Raw genomic sequence first — 20,876 nt, forward strand, 5'->3', positions numbered from 1 at the left:
CTGGTGGAGGAGATGGGGAAAAACCAGTAGTTTAAGGATACAGGTGGACCTGTTGCAACAATGAGAAGTACAAGTTGTCATGTCCAAAATGAGCTTTACAACGTCGGGGGGGGGCAGGGGGGGAAAGGAGAAGGATTGGGATGGGGGGAGGTGGGAGGCTGGGAAGGGATGTGAAAGGTAAACAAAGGAGGAGGCTGCAATGCTTGGTAAGAAATGTATGCATTATCCTGCCCATGTAATTGTAACTCCTCTGTACATTATTTTCACAAATAAAATAAAATTAAATTTAAAAAAATAAAATAAAATGGAAACACTTTTAATAAGGAGCAAAACAAAGGGAATTGTTACACGTTACTACTTGTTGAATGGAAGATGAATTGTGAGAATCAGTTTGGGAAAACCATCTCTACTTTAACAAAATGGATAATTGCTATTAATTTCAATCAACTTTGGTGGGGGAGAGTATTGGATGAGGGGGCAGGGGGAGGCTGGGAATGGATGTGAAGGGTAAACAAAGGAGGAGGCTGCAATGCTTAATAAGAAATGTACTCATTATCTTGCCCATGTAATTGTAACTCCTCTGTACAGTATGTTCACAAAAAAATAAAATAAAATAAAAAAGAAAAAAAAGTGTAGGGAAAAGTTATATAAAGATCCATTACACTTAAATCATGATTTATTGAGTGGAAATTCCCTTGTTCAACTCGTTAAGATAATAAAAATAGAATTAAAAACAATGGAGACATCTGATCTTAAACTGTTTTCTCTTAAACCATAAGTCAATAAAATAGTTTCCTTCTCAGAAAATTTCTTTCCAGGTATTTTCCTCATAGTGACAGAAAAATGATCAATGCTATGAATATCAATACATGACATTGCACATCAAAAAGAGACACAATAAAAATCACAGTAAAAATGTTAGAATTCACCACATGATAATATAACAGGTAGAATGTGCCAAATGCTAATTGATTATTTTTCCAAGTACTTTACCTATGGTATCTAATTTAATCCTCAGAATAATTTCATAAAGTGGAACTACTTACATTTTTAATTCTCAGATGATGATATTGAAGTCTTCAGAGTTGTAATTACTAGTACAACATTGCACACATTGTAAGTGTTAGCCTGAGGTCCATCCCTGACTGTATCAATTAACCTCATTCTATTTTATGACTAAAATTCTAGGAAAAATTCCCAGAATTATTGTGTACACTCATAATATTTAAGTTTATCTTTGTTAGAAAATAGGGAACTGTAATATGAAAACTCGAAGTTCAGAATCAATGCATACCTCCCTGGTGAAAGGAACTGCTAAAGTATAATATTCTTGATTTCTAGGTCAAAATAGCAGAAATCATATTCTATCCCTTCACTCAACACTGCACTGCCTGGGGAGCCTAACTCTGTTTAACACTATCTTACTGAAAGAATGACCTCCCCAATTCCTGATGGAAACAGACTGCAGGTCTAATGGACCAATCATTTCCACATTGTAGCTCAACTAAGTTGTTTACCATTAGAAGGATTTTGATTGCTTTTTATACCCAACATTTTGAGACAAAGGTACTACTTTAAAATGCTATTGAAGCAACACTGATATAAAAATCACCTTTGACCCCAGATAAATAATTTACCTTTCATGTACCCAAAAATGCAGTCTGACCTATTATTAATGTAAGGAATGAGAGGATAAAAAATCATAGACAAGAAGGCCTAAGCATGAATTAAAGCTTCTCCAACTTGTGAATACAATTGGTTTAAAAAGACATTAAGGGCTGGGAAGGTGGCTCATTTGTAGAGCGCTTGCCTTGCATGAATGAAGCCCTGTGTTCGATTCCTCAGCACCACATAAGCAAAAAGAAAAAACCCGCAAGTGGTACTGTGGCTCAAGTGGAAGACCGCTAGCCTTGAACTGAAGAGCTGAGGGACAGCGCCCAGGCCCAGAGTTCAGGCCCCACTACCAGACTCCCCCACCCCCGAAAAAAAGATATCAATACTACTATATTTGTTCAAAATTTCTTATGATACTGAAGATTCAATTGTAAACTGTTAACACTTGAAAATAATTCATTTTCTTGGGAGTAGGAAACAAAACACAAGATTAATCCTAATCATTTTCAAAGACATTTATTTATACTACAAATTCATTCTTATAACTACAAAGATTCTGAAAATAACTGAAGCATAGTGTCACGAAGGACATAATTTAACTTCATCATATACATTCAAAGGACTTTGCTAATAGAAAATAAATTTATACTAATAATTAGCTCACCGAATTCACTTCCATTCTTTTATTCTATATCTTTTATTTTCATAAAAACTGGCTTTTCATAAAATGATGCATAAAAAGCCTATATACCCACTTACATTTTCAGATTTTAACAACGTTTATTTCAGAAATGTCTTTAGCTGTGTAGTCAATGAACTGAAATAACACTAAAATATTTAAAGGGTTTTCAGAAATTGCAAGACTCGCTCTGGGATGTTATTTATATTGGAAAGGATATTCAAAAAGCCTTATTTGTTAAAGTTGTGATAGTTACTCCCACAAAAGTACTATTAATGAAGAAACCTTTGTATGTATAATACAACTTCAAATGCACACAATCTGGAGGTGACACATGCTTTTTTTTGTTTTTGCAATGTATATCTAACAAACATATCCACAATACTGATTTTCAGTAAATATGATGGGATATTCAAACCTAAAATATACGGGGTTTATTATCTTAGTGTGAATAGATTCAATCTTACAAAGAAAGTTATTTTCAACAGAAATCCGGAAAGAGTTTATCCACCTTGAGTTTCACAGGAATAACTGGAGATATAATACCTGTTTGGTCAAGTTGGTCAAAATTACTCTATGAGTATATCTTAAAAGTATATCCAATTTAAGAGGTCAAATACATATTTTGTACCGACAGTCATCTTACAGCAATAACTTACTACCTAATTATATGTGTATCTTCTTTCCTAGCATATACTAAGAGCTGAAAGTGATCTCTTTTATCTAACTTAATGGTGTAAATATGATGATGTTATTATTTTACAAATAAAATGTACAGAAGGCTGGTTCCACTGAAATGACAGGACGGAACACTGATAAATAACAATATTGCAACATAGCTCTTTTCAGCCTCACTGTCCACATTGGCAAGCAACATTGCAACCGCACACACACACACAAACACACACATGTGCGCACATGTACACACACATATACATGAATGCCAAATTCAGGGTTTATTGTACATAAAAGTTCAATTAAAATATAAGTGATTAGGAAAAATGATAATTTGACTTATTACAAAATAATACATAATCCAGTCACCACGGTTGTTACATTTTACCTATCTCTCCACATGTGACCACTTAATTTATTTTTAGTTCATTCATTCATTCATCATTCATTAGTTTGGTGCCAATACTGGAACTTGAACTCAAGGCCTGGCTCTGTCCCAGAATTTGTTATGTTTTTGTTTTTGTTTTCTCAATGCTAGCATTTTACTGCTTATACTACAGCTCCATTTCTAGCTTTTGCTGGTTACTTTCAAACCAGAATCTAATGAACATTTTTGTCTGGTTTCAAAGTACAGTCATCAGATTTCGTCTTTCTGATTAGGTAGGATTAAAGACCTGAGCCACCCGTGTGGCTCTTAATTTTTCCTGCACATATGTAATGCACATACTTAGATAGTAATTTAAAACTGAGAGCATAGAAGCAAGATGTACAGTGATGATATTGTCCTGTCAGAAATTCAAGTTAGTAATGTAAATTTCTTCTTAAGACCATATACAAAAAATACTTAAGAAAAAATCTGATGTTGTGTGTGTATGTGTGTGTGTGTGTGTGTGTGTGTGTGTGTGTGTGTGTGTGTGTGTGTGCTGTTGCAATATGTTCCTCATATAAGCACTGTGCAGCGGTGTCCAGTCATTCACAGTTATTGCATGAATATCTGCCTTGAGATACCAACTCATGGGCAATGTCTAGGTGTCCACTCTAGGCTTCGCGATGAAGAGGGGTATACTCATCCTCATCCCTAGTATTCATATAGGTGGCCCTTTTGGAAAGTACTCTCCACACTGTAGTAAGCTGCAAGACAAGCACTCTACCACTGAGCCACCTTCCCAGCCCAAGGATTAAGAGTCTTGTCTGTAATTTGGTCAAAGCTATGTCTCTTTACGTAGGCGACTAAAAATATATTTACTAATGTCAAGTAAATACATAAATTCTATTTCCATCTCTTTTAAAAAATAAAAAAAATTGTTTGCTCTGTAAATTGATTAGAAGCATGGATTTTGTGGCTAGCTATGTCATTTCACATCTGTATCTGTTTTCCTCTTTCTCTTTCATGGTTCTCATAGACAGACAATATGGTTGCTCCATAATTATCCTAATTTATTTTGCTTTTATATTTTTAGTTGCATCATTTCACTTTCTGCTCTGCCATTTCCCAGAACAGCATCACATAAACAGAAAAATCCAGAAGTGGTTCTGTGGCTCAAGTTGTAGAGCGCTTGCCTTGATTTGAAGAGCTAAAGGACAGTGCCCAGGCCCAGAGTTCAGGCCCACAACTAATTTTAAAAAAGAATCTAAATACTTGATAATTCTACTAACAGATCTGACTGAAATCAGTTCAATCACACTTTTCCTGTACAATGAAGGAATAGGTCCCGGCTAGGAAAGCAGCTACAGAAGGCAGGCAGATTGTATCTGTGATAAAACTTTGTGGAAAATGGAATCAAGGATTACTTACTGGTGATTCACTTGCACTTGAAGCATGATTCTGAACTATTGCTTGCTGATTCTGAACTATTGCTTTGATCATTATATTTTCCAAGAAGAAAAAGTGAAATTTAATTGATAGTAAAGGAATACTAATACATTTTGACTTCTCATTAAGCATCTTCAATCATCAAAATCACTTGAAGGCAATAGACAGGCCTATTTTTAGATGAAAACAAGTGTCTTTAAAAAAACAAGAATTTAGGTAGTCATACCAAGGACTTCTATTTACTATTGCATTATACATTTTTTCTAATGTTGGATACCAACATTAGAAAGCTACTAGAAAGCTCTTAAAGCCCATATCTTGAATAGTGAGTTCTCTTACACTATAACATGATACTTCCCAAATCATTTACAAAGAAGGCATTGTTTCCTATTTTCTCATTCCTAGAATAAGCTGCACATGAAGACACCAAGGGTTCTCATGTTCAGACAAGGAACAAGATGAAAAAGTGAGGAATGGTATCAATTTAAAGAAAAAAAATGGAGTAGGATCCAAGCAAATTTCTTCTTTGGGATGCCGAAATTAATCTGCTTACTATGGTTTGAAGACTACTTTCCAAATAGGCCACCCAGATGAATACTAGGGATGAGGATGAGTATACCCCTCTTCATATGGAAGCCTAGAGTGGACATTTAGACATTGTCCATGAGTTGCTAGCTCAAGGCAGATATTCATGCAATAACTCTGAATGGCTGACACCCCTGCACAGTGCTTATATGTGGAATAATACCAGAGTGGCAGATACCAATTCCCAAACTAAAGGCCTCTTGTCCGCCTTGCATGTTGCTGCTGGGAATAGAAATCGAAAAGATACGCTGTTAAACCATTATATCAAACCAGGTTTGAAGAACAGGTTGGAAGAAACTGAAACGTCCTTCCTCCACTCCACTGCCAGCCTGCTGAGAGGGACATGCAACCAGGGGTCTAGCTGAGGAAAAGGGCAGGACATCCCATGTCTGAGTTCCCCACCCATAGACAGGCAAGACTTTATTGCAGCTAGCCCGGTTGACCCAGAATCCCTTGCAGGAGGCCAAAGATTTGGACAGCTGGACTTGGGCCCCAAAGGAAAGCTTGAACTCAGGTCTCTGGCAATTTAGGATTCATTGTAGACCCTGATAAGAGGATAAAGACAAAGTCGGTGTGGAGGAGGGGCACCATCCGAGGTCAGAAAGAGGCAGACAGGCACCCAGGAAGGGGACAGAGAAAGATGATGGACACACACACACACACACACACACACACACACACACACACACACACACACACACACACACACAAATATGGCACTGGTGTCTCACACCTGTCATCCTAGCTATTCAGAAGGCTGAGGTCAAAGCCAGCCAGCACAGAAATGTCTGTGATGCTCTTATCTCCAATGAACCACCAAATAGCCAGAAATGGAGCTGCAGCTCAAGTGTTAGAGCACTAGCTTTGAGCACAGAAGCATAGGAACTTCACCTAGTCCCTGAGTTCAAGGCCCAGGTCTTCTACATCCAAACACACAGACAAAGACACACACAGACAAAAGACACATGAACACACAGACACACACAGTGGTAGCCCAAAGCCTCAGCAGTCCCTGAGCACCCTGAATATTCCACCACAGAGATGATGTCACTATCATCATCAGACCAACTGCAGACAAAAGTCAGAGCCTCTCACATGTCTGCAATGGTTCACAACACATCATGGCATTTCTACTGTACACATTGTTATGCAGAAAATTCAGCTACCTTTTGTTTGGTTGTAGGTTATGGGGTTTGAACTTTGGGCCTGCCAGAAGGCCCTCAGCTCTTCAGATGAAGGTGTGCGCTCTACTACTGGTGCCACAGCACCACATCCAATTTTCTGGTAGTTCATAGGGGATAAAGTCTCACAGACTTTCCTGACCAAGCTGGCTTTGAACCGTGATCCTCAGATCTCAGCCTCCTGAGTAACTAGGATGACAGTTATGAGCCACTGGCAGCGCCTGGCTACACCCAACTTCTTTTTTTTTTCAGCTCTTTTCTTTCTTTCTTTTTTTATTGTGAAAATACTATGAAGAGGGGTTACAATTACATGGGCAAGATAAGGAGTACATTTCTTATCAAGCATTGTAGCCTCCTCAGCAGCCACCTTCTTATACCAAGGGAAAACCCAACTCATCAAGACACAAACCAAATGTAACCCTACACTTCAGAATTGGTCACCAGCATCCAAAAACTTCTTCCATGAATGGAGAGCATATAATTGACACTACCATCCCACCCCTGCTCCCATTCACCCACTCCCTGCCTGCCACAGGCCACGACCTCTGGAGATCTTGGTAAGACACCACCCACCCTGCTATGGCTTCACACAGGGGTAAACCTGGGGAGTTATTAGAAATGTCTCTACTGTGAGGCCAGCATCTGGTCTCACAACCTCAACCACCCCAATACTTCACTATCTCTTGCAAGCAAGGAAGGGGTATCTTTATTTCTTGTTTGGTTTTTTGTTTTTGTTTTTGTTTTTGTTTTTTTTGGTTGAAAGCCTTGAACTCAGGGCTTGGGTACTGTAACTGATGTCTAATTTTCCTAAAGGCCAGTGTTCTGCCACTTGAGCCACAGTGCCACTTCCAGTTGGAGATTGGAGATGAGGCGCTTGAGGGACTTTCTTGCCAGGGCTGGGAAATGAGATCCACTGCATTTCAGACTCCTGAGTGGCCAGGATGACAGATGTGGGATGACAGGTATGAGCCAGCGGCTCATGGCTTAAGGTGTCTAGTCCTTCAGAATTTCCACCTAGTCCTCCTCTAGAAGATACCACCTAGACACCCCTCTACCTCCCTCAGAGACAGCAAAGGGAGGCTAGAATCTGGGTGTGGCCATGGGGATTAAAGTGCCCACTCCACATCACTAATCCCCTCTAAGCTCCCATCTGCCTCCCCCGGATTGCCTGGTCTTCCAGGGCAGATCAGACCCACTAGAAGTTCTGGGGCCTGCCCTATGTCCCCATGCCCCACCAAAGCGATACCTGAGGACTTCCGGGGCCAACTGCTCCATGTCCTGGTGGAAGACCTGGGGAGCCTTGCTGAAAACTGGGTCAGGGGTGCACAGGGCAGGAGTGTCCAGTTCACCTCTGTCAAAAGAGACACAAAGCACGGATGAATCTACTAAGAGCTTCAGGGCATAGCCATCCACCTGTCACCAAGGTCCCTGGGAGAACTGCTTTATGGTGACAGCCCTGGGGCCTGACCTCAGGGCCCCGATACTGTCCCTGACTTTCTTTGTCTCCAGAGGTGTGCTCTTTCAGCTGAGCCACAGTGCCACTTCCAGCCTTTTCTGTGTATGCAGGACTTAGCAATCGAACCCATGCTTTCCTGTGTGCTAGGTGAGCCCTCTACCTCTAAGACGCAATGCCAGCCCTGGATAGCTGTTCTTTTGTGATCCCTCAGGCCTGTCTTGGGACAGTCTTGCACATCTATACCAAGTCTCTCACCAGCAGCCCTGTCTGGAAATAAACATGCTCTGCTATGTTGTCTCCAAGAAGCCCTTTCTTATCACCTTGGCATAGCTGGAGCCTCTCTGCTGTGCAGGCTGCCAGACTTGTGAAGCTCTGACTTCCAGCCAGTGTGGGTTGAGAATGCACAAAGGGGAAGGCCTGGATTCCACCACCGGATTTCTGAAGGCCCTGATACACCACCAAGGGCAGGTGTTGTATCATACTCCATGAGAGGGGCTCGAGGCCTGGGCAATCTGTGGGCAACAAGACAGGACCATTTCTTTGTGTGGGCTTGAACTGAGGATTTGGGAGCTGTCTCTCTGAGTTTAATTGCTCAAGGCTGGTGCTCTACCACTTGAGCGACAGCTCCACTTCTGGCTTTTTGGTGGTTCCATGGAAAGTAGATTTTCATGGGCTTTCCAGCTTATGGCTGGCTTCAAACTGTCATCCTCAGATCTCAGCCTCCCAAGTAGCCACGATGACAGGCATGAGCCTGAACTCCAGGTGACAAGCACCAAAGTTTTTTTGGTTTTTGTTGGCTCACGTTCATTTCTTATCAACTAGCAAGCCTAAGTTAAAATAATCAGTTACAGGGGATCAAATTCCTCTCCTAGTTCAGTTAATCCAAGGAGATAAAGTGTCTTTGGAAAGGGCTAGTCTGGGTTGCCTTAGGGATGTTTGTGTGTTTGCGTGTGTGTATGTGTGTGAGTGTTGGGGTCCCTACCCTCAGCTCTGTGGTGCCTCATCCTCCCAGCAGGGAGTGCATCCAGGATCTTGACCCCAAGGGAGGTGGATGGGAGAGGGTACCTAAGGTCACATCCAGGGGGATGATTTGAATTCTGTCCTGCAACCTAAGCCTGGACAGATAAAGGAGAGAAGGAGAGGGTTGAGGGAACATCAAAGTTATCCCCTTACATTTGGCTGAATGTACCATCGAGAAAACTGAATACATCTTTCTTGGTAGTCAGTTAGAAGGTATACAGTGTTCATTTATTTTATGATTGTGTTAGTCCTAGGGCTTGGATTAGGGCCTGGGTGTTATCCCTTAGCTTCTTTTGTTAAGGCTGAGGCTCTACCACTTGAGCCACAGCACCAAATCTGGCTTTTTTCTCTGTAGTTTTGGGGAGGGAGGTGGTTTATGGGAGATAAGAATCTCCTGGACTTTCCTGCCTGGGCTGTTCTGAGTCACAGCCATCAGACCTCAGCCTCCCAAAGAGCCAGGATGATGGGTGGGAGCCATGAGCTCCTGACTGCCACCATCCATTTATAATCACTTAAGCCCAGGGCTGGGCAACCCACACTACACCTCCTTGTTGGGAGTAGGAAGCAGACATGAGTGGGTTTGATACTTCAACAGCCTACCTATCTTTGAGCATTTTTCTGGGTCAGTTTGATGGTGGCTTCATCCTTATCCACAGCAATGACATGGCTCTGTCACAAGAACAAATGTCCAACGGGAGGTGTCAGGTCTGGGGTCTTTCCTCTGAACCCCGCCACCATAACCAAAATGACACTTCCGAGCAAAGGGTAGTACACACAGAGTGTTTTTATTGTCTTGTAGCCAGGGTCTTGTCAGATAGGTGGGGGTAGAAGTCAGAAGCCCTGGATTATGCTGGGCAGGGGGACAAGGTGACACCTCCTCATCCACTTTTCTTCAACGGTGTAGCAGAGGGATGTAGGGAAGAAATCATGTGATGGACAATGAATAACCATCACGGTCTAGCCCGGGCACAGAGGGGCTTACCTCAAGGGGCTGGTTCAACAGGCTGAGCAAAACAGCTCCTGTCCCATAGCCCACCTTCAGAATGAGAGGGCCACCTTGGGTTCCAGGCACATGGGGATGCTGGGCCACCTCCTCTAGCACTCATTCAACCAATTCCTGAGAGAGAAAGAGAGAGGGAGAGAGAGAGAGAGACAGACAGACAGACAGAAGACAGAAGACAGATAGACAGATTGAGAGAGACAGAGAGAGAGAGAGAGACAGAGAGAGAGACAGAGAGAGAGAAGAGAGAGAGAGAGAGAGAGAGAGAGAGAGAGAGAGAGAGAGAGAGAGAGAGAGAGAGAGAGAGAGAGAGAGAGAGAGAGAGAGAGCGGGGGAGAGAGAGAGAAAGACCAAAGTCCAGAATTACACTTAAGCCAGGTGCCGGCGGCTCAGACCTTTAATCCTACCTACACAGGAGGCTGAGATGTGAAGATTTTGGTTCATAGCTGGCTCAGGAGGAATGTCTGTGAGACTCTTATCCTCAAAGAACCAACAGAAAACCGGAAGTGATGCTGTATCTCAGGGGGTAGAGTACTAGCCTTGTTCTGAAGAGCTCAGGCATAGTATCCAGGCCCAGAATTCAATCCCCACAAATGACAAGAAGTGGACTTCCCACCACAAGAAGTGGACTGAATAACACCCACTGTTCTAGGAAGCATGGAAGAAAAATCAGGCCAAGATTCTTGTTAGCTGGAGGTCATGAGTAGGTCACCTGGCTTCTCCATTACTCATTTTCCCCAGCTGGAAAAATGAATAGAATGAAGGATCCCTTCCTCATGGAGACAGGGTAATGATGAAAGACAGCCATGTTTTGTTTCATAATCCCACACCTGTTGCATGATTAATAACAGACCCCATCTGAGCCCTTCCCGGGCAACTCCCTGTCATGTGCTCACAAAATTGTTGAGAACTCTATATGACACCTGCTCCCTCTGTGCCTGGCCCTGCTCCAGAGATCCCTCTGTATTAATCCCTTATTTATTCACAACTGTCCCATGAGGAGACTGAGGTCCGATGGTCGACATCCAACCCAGAGCTTCACCTGTGGTCAAGAATCAGCTGCCGTGAACTAAGAGTTTGGGACAATCCGTCTAAAAAGATGACTGAGCAGGGCGCTAAATGTCTACCACCACCACCCCCCACACACACATACACACAAACACTTCTCCACCGTCCTTTGCAGGCAAAGATGTTTTACTTTCTTTCTTTTTGTTGGTTGTGGGGCTTGAACTCTGGGCCTGGGTGCTATCCCTGAGCTCTTCAGCTCATGTCCAGCACTCTACTACTTGAGCCACAGCACCACTTCCAGTTTTCTGTTGCATTATTGGAGAGAAGAGTCTGAGGGTTTTTCTTGCCCAAGCTGGCTTTCACCCATGATCCTAAGATTCAGCTCCTGAGTACTTAGGATGACAAACATGAGCCACTGGCACCCAGCCAAAGATGCTTTTCTATGCCTGTCATCCTATCCCCTCAGGACACTGAGTTCTGAGGACTGCAGTTGGATGCAACCCTTGGCATCAAAGTCATTCAGAACTCTTATATCCAATTAAACACCCAAAAACCTTGCAAGTGTAGCTGTGGCTCAAATGGTAGAGGGCTAGCTTTGAGCATGAAAAAGGGATGGTACCCAGGCCCTAGTTTTAAGCTTTTTCTACTTAGAGCCACCCAAGAAAAGGAAGCAGGTGAGCACACGGGAGCTCAAAGCTCACACATAATACTCAAGACTCACAGAATAGACCCCATCCTGCTCTGAGTCTCTACATTCTATGTCCTAGATGATGGCAGGCTGAGATGGGACTGACCATGCACCAACTCAGGACATTCAAGTACAATCTCATACTGAGGATCTCGTGACGTCATCAAGGACTCAAGATCTCTCACTGTCCTGCCTTGACAGTGGGCAGTCAGGTGAGATCTAGTTATCCAAACAAAGGATATGGGAATGAATGAATTTCTCAGCCAAGGGATGCAGACTGGAGGGCTCTAGGTCCCTCTATCTCGGGAAGGAGAAAAGTGCGGATCCATCTCAGGAATGTTCCTGGGTTGTTAGTATCCTCTAAGAAACAAGCCTGCTCCCAGCCTAGTGCCTCCTGTTTTCCCACTAGCCTCGACCTTCAGTCGGGGTCTCCCACATCTGCCATCTAGACTAAAGGCTGAGCCAGCAAAGAGACCAACCTCTACCTCTGAGGATGGCAGTCATGGGGCCCTAGAGTGCCCCAGAAGAAGTCTGGGAGCAACACGGGTCTGAATCTTGCCCTCATTTCCTGGGTGTCCTGTTCCAGTAGCACGCTTACCTCTGTCTCTGGTCGAGGAATGAACACTGGGCGTGTCATCTTCAGATTGAGCCAGCAAAAGTGCCAGTCCCCAAGGATGTACTGCACAGGCATCCTACAGTGGATGACAGCCAGGTTGTCAACGGTGAACCCAGAGTGCCAGGACTTTTTATAGCCATGTTTCTGGGTTGAAGATTCTCTCACTGATGGTCTAGGTTGTCAGTTGAGGTCATGGCTCCAATGGCCTGACACAATGGATCTGAGATTGTCATCCCTCTTCATCTTCCTGCTTATCCCTTGCCACCCCCCCTCTTCCCACTCCCTCACCCTATACCTCCCTAGCCCTTGGACAGTTTCTTCTTATCTGACCAGAAAATAAACTCCGTGAGCCAGGGGAGATTGAAACTCTGTGACCCACCCTGAGTCCTAGGGACTTCACCCGAGGCTTTTTCCCTCTTCAGTCAGCAACCACTCAGATTTGGATGTCATGAAGTTGCTGATGTCATGAATGGGTCAGTGTCTTGGTCCTACACACTAACTTTAGGCTCTGAAACTGTCCCCACAGAGATTGTGAATGGTTGGCTCCCTTGATCCAAGGACTCCAAACCAAGGCTTGCATGCTCCCTTCTTCCTTCCTTTCCTCCTTTTCTCCCTCTATCCTTCCCTCCTCTCTTTCTCTTTCCTTTCATTGTGTCACTCCTGGGCATGAACTTAGAGCCTGGGTGCTGTCCCTGAGCCTTTTTACTCAAGGCCAACAGACTACAGCTTGAGCTACTCATCCAATTCTGGCACTTCTTTTTAGTAGTCAGTTGGAGATAAGAGTCTTACAGGCTTTTCTGCCTGGCCCTTAAGCCTCAATCCTCCTATCTCAGCCTCCTAAGTAGCTAGGATGACAGGTGTCAGGCACCAGCATCCAGCTCAAACCAAGATTTCTTCATGTGCTGTGGAACCAGCACTGGAACCTTTCATCCTGTATGACCCTCCACTCTCTCCCCCCCAGGTACTGGCATACACTGTAATGTTTTGTTAGATAAATAGATGAGCATCTGTGTATGACAATACTACAGAAAAGTCCCATCCAACTCAGGTAAGCATCCTGGGTGGGGGTAAACCTGATGTAGCTCTTCCACAGTTCTCTTCTCCCTCTTCCCTCTTCCCACCCTCCTGGTGCCACCGCACTTAACTGTTTTGGTTCCAAGGACGTGAGCCATGATGTACTCACTGTATTCTGGGGCATCTTGGATGCCTATCTTCTCAAAGATCTCTGTCCAGCCACTGACCAGCTGTATGGCACTCAGTTCCCCACTCAGCTGTGAACAAGGTTGTTGTGAGGAGAAAACCTGGCTCAAGGGGCCTCCTCGGCAGTCCCTAGGGCCAGACAGTATGGTCCACCATATCCGGCCCCCAATTTTCATGTTGCAGAAAAGGATCTCTGAGGCATCCTGGGTCTCTGAATCTCCCAGAGTCCAGTACAGGTCCTGGGAATTGTCTCTGCTCACAGCGATCAGGCTGCTGGTGGCTTGTTTTAGTGTCACTTTCATTATGTTTTCCTGTCATACATCGGGTCTTAGGATTCCAGGATCGGCTTTGGTTCTGGAAGCTGCACCCCAGGCTAGTGAGATGGAAGCTGAGACAGAGCTGTCACAATCTGAGTTCAAGCCACGTGCATGGCCAAAAACAAACAAAAAAATTAAAATTAAAAAGTAAAACAATTAAAAAATTAAAACAATTTTAAAAATTAAAAAAATTATTTATCTCCCTGTTTTGCAATTCGTGCCATTTTTTCTGCCAAGCCTGGGATTTGAACTCAAAGTCTGGATAAATAGGCAGCACTGTTGGGCTAGGGGAATCACACCATACTTGAAGCCAAGAAAGTCAGGCCTCTTTCCTAGGTCTGAATTCAAGCCTCAGTCCTGCAAAACATACTCCTTATATACATTTTATTTACATTTTAAAGACAGGATTTATACTTCCATATAGTCAGACAATATCATGTTTGGTGTGTTTATTCATTTCATTTCTTGTTTTATTCATTTATTTACCATTTATTTTATTGACTCTGATGACACTTATACCATTTATTACGATTTTTTACTTCCTATCACATAGCATCTAGATTTGTAGATGTGTTCACTATCATGCCTGACACCCAGGACTCTCTCAGGAAAGGAAAACATGTGTCACACTCAGCTTCTTACTCCAAGATTAAATTTTTGGCTGTGCTGGGATGTGAACTCGGGGCCTAGCAGGCCCAATTCATGAATGGGTAAGGGTGAACACAGCAACTTCTAGCCAATGAAGCTGTGAGGTGGTTCCAAGGCACTGAGATGGAGCCCCAGGTTTGGCCAAAACAGTGATACATGGATTGGCAGATGGTGGTATACAATTAATACATATTGGTAAAGAGTGCCAGAGCCATCTATCTGACTGAATGATGCCTACTACATTCCTACCAACTCTTAGGTATTTATTATACTGCCTTTGAAGTAATATTATTCTTTTCATGCTTAATAAACTATCAATTAAAATCAATCAGCATCCTAGGATTATTACACCCACTTTTAGACTCGACTGATTCACGAAATACTTTTTCAATCAGTATTCCTATGCATAGGAACGAGTCTCTTGTGCTGTCCTGCCATTGGTAGGTGTCAGGACTTAGATTTTTAACCCAGGGCCTATGTTGACAGGTTGGCCTATTTCTTCCCTGATGACCCACCAGCCTTCAGGAATAGAAGTTCAGCTCTACTTTGCAGCCATGTCATTCAGACTCAGGACGGTCACCCTGCAAATAAAAAAATAATGTAAAATCCCCAGTCCTCTGCAGCTCGCCACTTTCTGTGCTGTCCTACTTTTTTTTTTCTTCATGCAAGTCCTCTGGGCCTAGAATCCCAGGATAGACTATGGGTGAGAGGCTGCAGCCCAGTCTAGGCAATCAGAGCTGAGGTATAGTTGCCATGACCTGAGTTCAAGCTCCATGGTTGTCAAAAAAAAATCCCCTTGGTTTGGAATTTCTGCCAGTTTTTTTTTTCCTAGCCTGGGATTTGAACTCAGGATCTTGGTAAACCTGTAGCAATGTGAGGGAAGGTGCAGAGTTTCTACTACTTGAGTTCAAATCTTGTGCCAAGACAAAAGGAAAAAATTAAGTCACTGACCTCAGCTGGGGTTTCGGGAGATAGCTGTGGTGGTGGGAGGGAAGGGATGGCAAGGGGAAAACAAAGGAGGAGGCAGCAATGCTCAATAGTAAATGTACTCATTACTTTGCTCATGTAACTGTAACCCCTCTATACAACGTTTTTCAACAAAAAATGTACAAAAAAGGAAACAATTTATAGATCGGAGAACCACTTTGCAGGTAAGGGAAGGATGTCTGAATAGATATACAAACTGCTGTTTTTACAATCTTCAGTACGGAACTGAATAAAAATCACTGCTTCCATTTAAAATAATTAAGTGACAGTCTTGAAAGTGGGGCCAGTATTTCTGCCACTGCTGGGATTTGATCTCACCATCCGGGTAACTCTTTTGTATCGTAGGTTAAGGGGAAGCTCACTGTCCTTGAGGAAAAGAAATTCAGGGTAGAGTTCCCAGGGCCTGAATTAAGTCCCTATAATGGAAAATAATATGTGTGTACATGTGTAATATATGTTACATATTACATGTCTATGTTTAATACAAACTATGATTTTTTATTATTGATTTTGTATTTCTGTATTTCTATATTTTATTCATTTACTAATTGTTTATTGTATTAATATTATTTTTCACATAATATTTATTACATTTTGCACATCTATTATAGAATTATACACAACAATTTAGGACATTGACTCATTTTTCATTAATACTTTAAAATAAAGGCATTTGTCACAGTCTTCACATGTTTAGAGCCTTTCCCAAATATGAGATTTGACTTGTTTATCTTTAATACCTTCCTATAGGAATTTCTTTAGATGATTTATACTCAGAAACCTTTCCTTGAGGATAGGCAAGTTGAGGGATAAAATTGTAAAGGTGGGACTGGGAATGTGGCTTAGTGGTAGAGAGCTTGCTCAGCATGCATGAATGCCAGGGTTTGAATCCTCAGTGCCACATACTCAGAAAAAGCCAGAAGCTGTGGAGTGCCCAAGTGGTAGAGCACTAGCCTTGAGAAAAAGAAGCATGGAGACAGTACGAAGGCCCTAAGTTCAAGCCCCAGCACTGGCAAAAATGATAGGCCAGATGCCAGTGGCTCACACCTAGAACCCTATCTTCTCAGGAGGCTGAGATCCGAAGACCACAGTCCAAAAACAGCCTGGCAAGTAAAACCTGTTAGACTCTTATCACCAATGAACCTCCAAAAGGCCCCATGTGGCACTGTGGCTCAAGTGGTAGAGTTTCGCCTTGAGATGAAGAGCTCAGCGACAGTGCCCAGGCTTGAGTTTGAGACACACTATGGGAAAAAAGTGAGGGTTAATCAAAGTACTTTTCCAATTTGCTAATTAGGAGAATATTCTCTGGAAAATGAACGCTGATGTACACCAGAATTGGAGTCAGAGCTCAAGGTTCAACTGTAGCTGATCCATATGCCCAGCCTCTCAGACACTAGCATTATAACCTTGTGTCCTAGAGTTCTGAAAGATCCATTGGTGAAAGGCTTAATATGCTCCTCAAGTCCTTTGTCATAAGTAGTTGACTTGTATTGTCAATGTTATTACAGTTCTGACCTAGCAAGTCCCAGTAGCCAAGGCCCATCCCCTAGCTCAGGAGGCTGAGGTCTGAGGATCACAGGGTGAAGCCAGCCAGGTCAGGAAATTCTATGACACTCTGACTTCCACTTCTGAAAGGGCAGATTTTCAAGAGCTTCCTGGGTTTTCCTTGGTGATGAGAAGTTACTTGTACTTGTGTTGAACTCAAGGCCTGCGCACTGTCTCTAGCACTCTACTACTGGAGCCACAGCACCAATTCTGGCTTTTTCTGTGCATGTGCTACAGAGGAATGAACCCAGAGCTTCTTGAATGCTAGGCACTAATCCACATTCCCAGCCCTCTCATATTTTTCTTAATGGTAGTTTCTACATAAGTATGCTACCACTTTACATTCCCCAAGTTTAATTTTCTGAATACAAGTTATTTCAAAAACCCTGATCTTCTCTTCCCTTGCCTGATTTGTGACTGTTCCTGCCTTGGCTTAATAATAATATGAAATAAAGGATGCTGAGATCTTATGTGTGTATCATATGAGGACACAGGCCTGGAACTCTGGAAGAGAAAAGACATGGGCATGAAAAGAAGAGAATGATGCAGTATGTGCAACAAGCCTATGTGAAAAATAAATCTGTACATAAAAGGAGAAGCATTGCATACCATCTGATTGCACTCAAAGAGGTAATATGCACATATAAGTAGGTAGGACACTCATACATAAACTTGGCCTTCTCTTTTTGAATTTTTTTGGTGGACATCCCAGGGCTTAAACTCAGGGCCCTATATGTTCCTCAGCTGTTTTGTTAAAGTCTGAGACTCTACAACTGCCACAGCTCCACTTCAAGCCACCTGGGTTAATTGGACATAAGCGCCTGCCAGGCTTTCCTGCCTCGTCTGTCGTGTATCTCCTGCTCGGCTTTCTTTCTCAAAGCTGGAGCTCTACCCTCTGGGCCACTGAGTCACTTCTGGTTTTCTGGTGGTTTATTGGAAATAAGAGTTTCGCAGACTTTCCTGCTCGGGCTGGCTTTGAACAGAGATCTACTGAGAAGACTCTAAGTGGCTTTGCTCAGGGATTTGGCTGAGGAACTGTTCCACACAAACCCTTAGTCTAAATCTCGAGAGGTACTAGAGAAAAAAGGAAACACGAAGATTCTTCAGTTGTGTTCTAGATACTTCAGGTTGGAGACACAAAACACTCATAGTATTAGATAAATTTATAGGCCTAAGGAGCAATTCAGACAGTATGAGGATCGCTCCAGCTTTTGGTCCTCTCATCCTGAGACAGTAAATTCACTGCAGCTCAATGCTAAGTGATTGAACTGGCATGTCCTGTGGACATTTGCTGCCAAAATCATGTCACACTCATTTCTCACTTTTGGCTTCAAACCTGTGACCAGAGGAGAAGATGAGGAGAGAAAATCCTTCTCAGAGAAAGCACCTATAAAGAACATTGGGTAGTTGACTTATAAATTCAAAGCATTGGAATGGTGCTGTTAAGTAGTCAGATTGTCCAGATTAAAAAATGAAGAAGAAAAGAAAGGCAGGTGCCAGTGGCTGCTGACTGTAACCCCAGCTCCTCAGGAGGCTGAGATGTAGAGAATCTGAGTTTGAATCCAGCCAGCATAGGAAAGTCCATGACACTGTTATTTCTAAGAGATCACAGAAAACACAGAAGTGGGGCTGTGGCTCCAGGTTAATGCACTACACTTGAGCAAAAGTAACTCAGGGACAACGCCTATGCTCATAGTTCAACCCCAGGACCTACTTCCATGTATTGTGCATGTGTGGATGTATTCCTATAAGTGAAGCTCCAGATTAGCTATGATGAAAGGCACCAAGCTAGAAAATTTGTTTTCAAAAAAATGATTTCATAACACAGAGACTGCTTTCATGACAGTGCATGTTCCTGGGCTCCCCTCATAGTTCCCAATGCAGCCTGAGGGTTTCTCTGCCTCCCAGGCCTGCTGGAAGAAGTCTATCTCATTGTCTGAACAGGCAGACAAAAGGCCTCAGTCCTGTACAGCTGTGTAACAAACAACTCCATCTGGGCCAATTAGTGAGGATGAGTGTGGATGGGCTGTGAAGGTCAGGACAAAAAGGCCTCTTTGTACCCCAAGCTATCTCTCTCCCCAGTGCTCCGGGTTGACAGGCAGCCTTCATTTGGGCCACCTCCTGTGGCAGGCCAAGTTCCCAGCACTTATCCTGCCTTTGTGAGACTACATTCTGGTGTTCAGATACAGTGCTCAATATAATTCGGGAGTCCTTCTGGCAGACAACTAGGGCACTTAACTTCAAGAAATGTTTCATTGAGGGTGATGATGGGCCTATGATGCCTCTGCTAGGTTTCCGGAAGCTTTGGAAATCCAAGCACATGTCTGATCTTGTTTCCTGTCATCTAGGACTGCTGAAGCACTTTAGGTTTTGAAACCTTTGACCTCTCCTAGTTGAGCCCTGGGTGACAAGGTTTTGGGGTTGAACACAGGGCCTGGGTGCTGACCATGAGCTCAGCGCAGGAGCCCAGTGCTTTACCATTTTGTGTCACAGCTTTACTTCTGGTGTGTGAGTGTATCTGTGTGTGTGTGTGTGTGTGTGTGTGTGTGTGTGTGTGTGTGTGTGTGTGTGTGTGCATGCGTGTGCACACATACACCAGTCCTGGAGTTTGAACTCAGGACCTGAGCATTGTACCTAATTTCTCTTGTACAATAATAGCCCTCTCCCTCTTGAGCCACACAGCCACTTTAGGCTTTTTTCTAGTGATGTGTTCCTGAGAAGTCAAGTCCAGGGTTTCATAGATGCAAAGCACTCTATCCCTAAGGCACATTCCCTGCCCTCTACTTCAGGTTTGTTATTCATGCCATATTTTTCTGCCAGTCCTGGGATTTGAACTCAGGGCCGAGGTACATCTACAGCACTGTGGGAGAAGGGGAAGCTCACCATGCTGGTAGACAAGAAAGTCAGGCCTGTTCCCAGGGCCTGAATTCAAGTCATAGCTCTTGCAAAAATAATATTCTCATGCATTTTAAATATAGGATTCATATTTACATACACATGTTTACTGCATATTACAGTTAGTCATTCATTTTATTTTTTGTTTTATTTATTTCTTATGTATTTTAGTGAGTATGATTACACACATAACCTTTTTTACGTCTTATTACATAGGACATAGATTTGCCAATGTACTATAGCTCATTCGTGAGACCCAGGACATTCACTGATAAGGAAGACAAATGGGACATTTGGATTCTTCCACCAGGATTACTTAAGTTTTTGGCAGTTCTGTGATTTGAACTCAGGGCCTAGAAAGCCCACCTCATGAATGGGGAGTGGGTCAATGTTAGCACAGCAGTCTGATGCAAATGAAGTTGTCTAGCAAATTTGGAACTAGGAGTGGCCAATATATAAACACATAGATGTGTAAAATGCAGTGTGTGTGTATTTGCATATGCATATGCATCTATGAACGTATACAGAGAGAGACAGGTAGACATTTATGTAGATTCTAGTGTATAACTCTATATAAAGAGTGATGTCTATATCTTACTTTTGTATATTCTATGGCTACTAATTATTGGTCTAAAATTATTCCTCCATTAATTAATCACAGTAGAAGACTTAATAAAGTATTAATTAAATTAATCAATGACCTATATTTAATGCATACAATCTTACATTAGAAAGACTAGTTAATTAGTAATTCAATTAGTACATTTCAAACATTCTATTAGTGTTCCTAGAGATAGGAATCAGTTTCCTAGGACCTTCAGCCATGTGTATGTGGGAGTCCCAGGATCGAACTTAGGGCGCAGGTGTCTGGGTTAACCTCAGGCTTCACTGACAGCCCACCAGCCTCAGCCATGCAAAGTCATGTACAATTTTCAAGCCAAATCAGTGA

General features: G+C 42.9%; 1 protein-coding gene across 1 annotated transcript in view; it reads right to left on the reverse strand.

Moving 5' to 3' along the window:
• The window catches only part of LOC138805447 (endogenous retrovirus group K member 21 Env polyprotein-like), a 91,691-nt gene that overhangs the window by 29,508 nt on the left and 41,307 nt on the right, over positions 1-20,876 (reverse strand). Inside the window, exons 4-5 of the mRNA XM_069990255.1 lie at positions 8,324-8,515; positions 7,783-7,898 (exon numbers count right to left, since the gene is read on the reverse strand). Of these exons, the coding sequence (XP_069846356.1) occupies positions 7,783-7,898; positions 8,324-8,515 (308 nt within the window). The remainder of the gene's footprint in view (positions 1-7,782; positions 7,899-8,323; positions 8,516-20,876) is intronic.

Source organism: Dipodomys merriami, unplaced genomic scaffold (genome assembly GCF_024711535.1).
Source record: "Dipodomys merriami isolate MVZ:Mamm:240054 unplaced genomic scaffold, mDipMer1.0.p SCAF_393, whole genome shotgun sequence".
NCBI lineage: Eukaryota > Metazoa > Chordata > Mammalia > Rodentia > Heteromyidae > Dipodomys > Dipodomys merriami.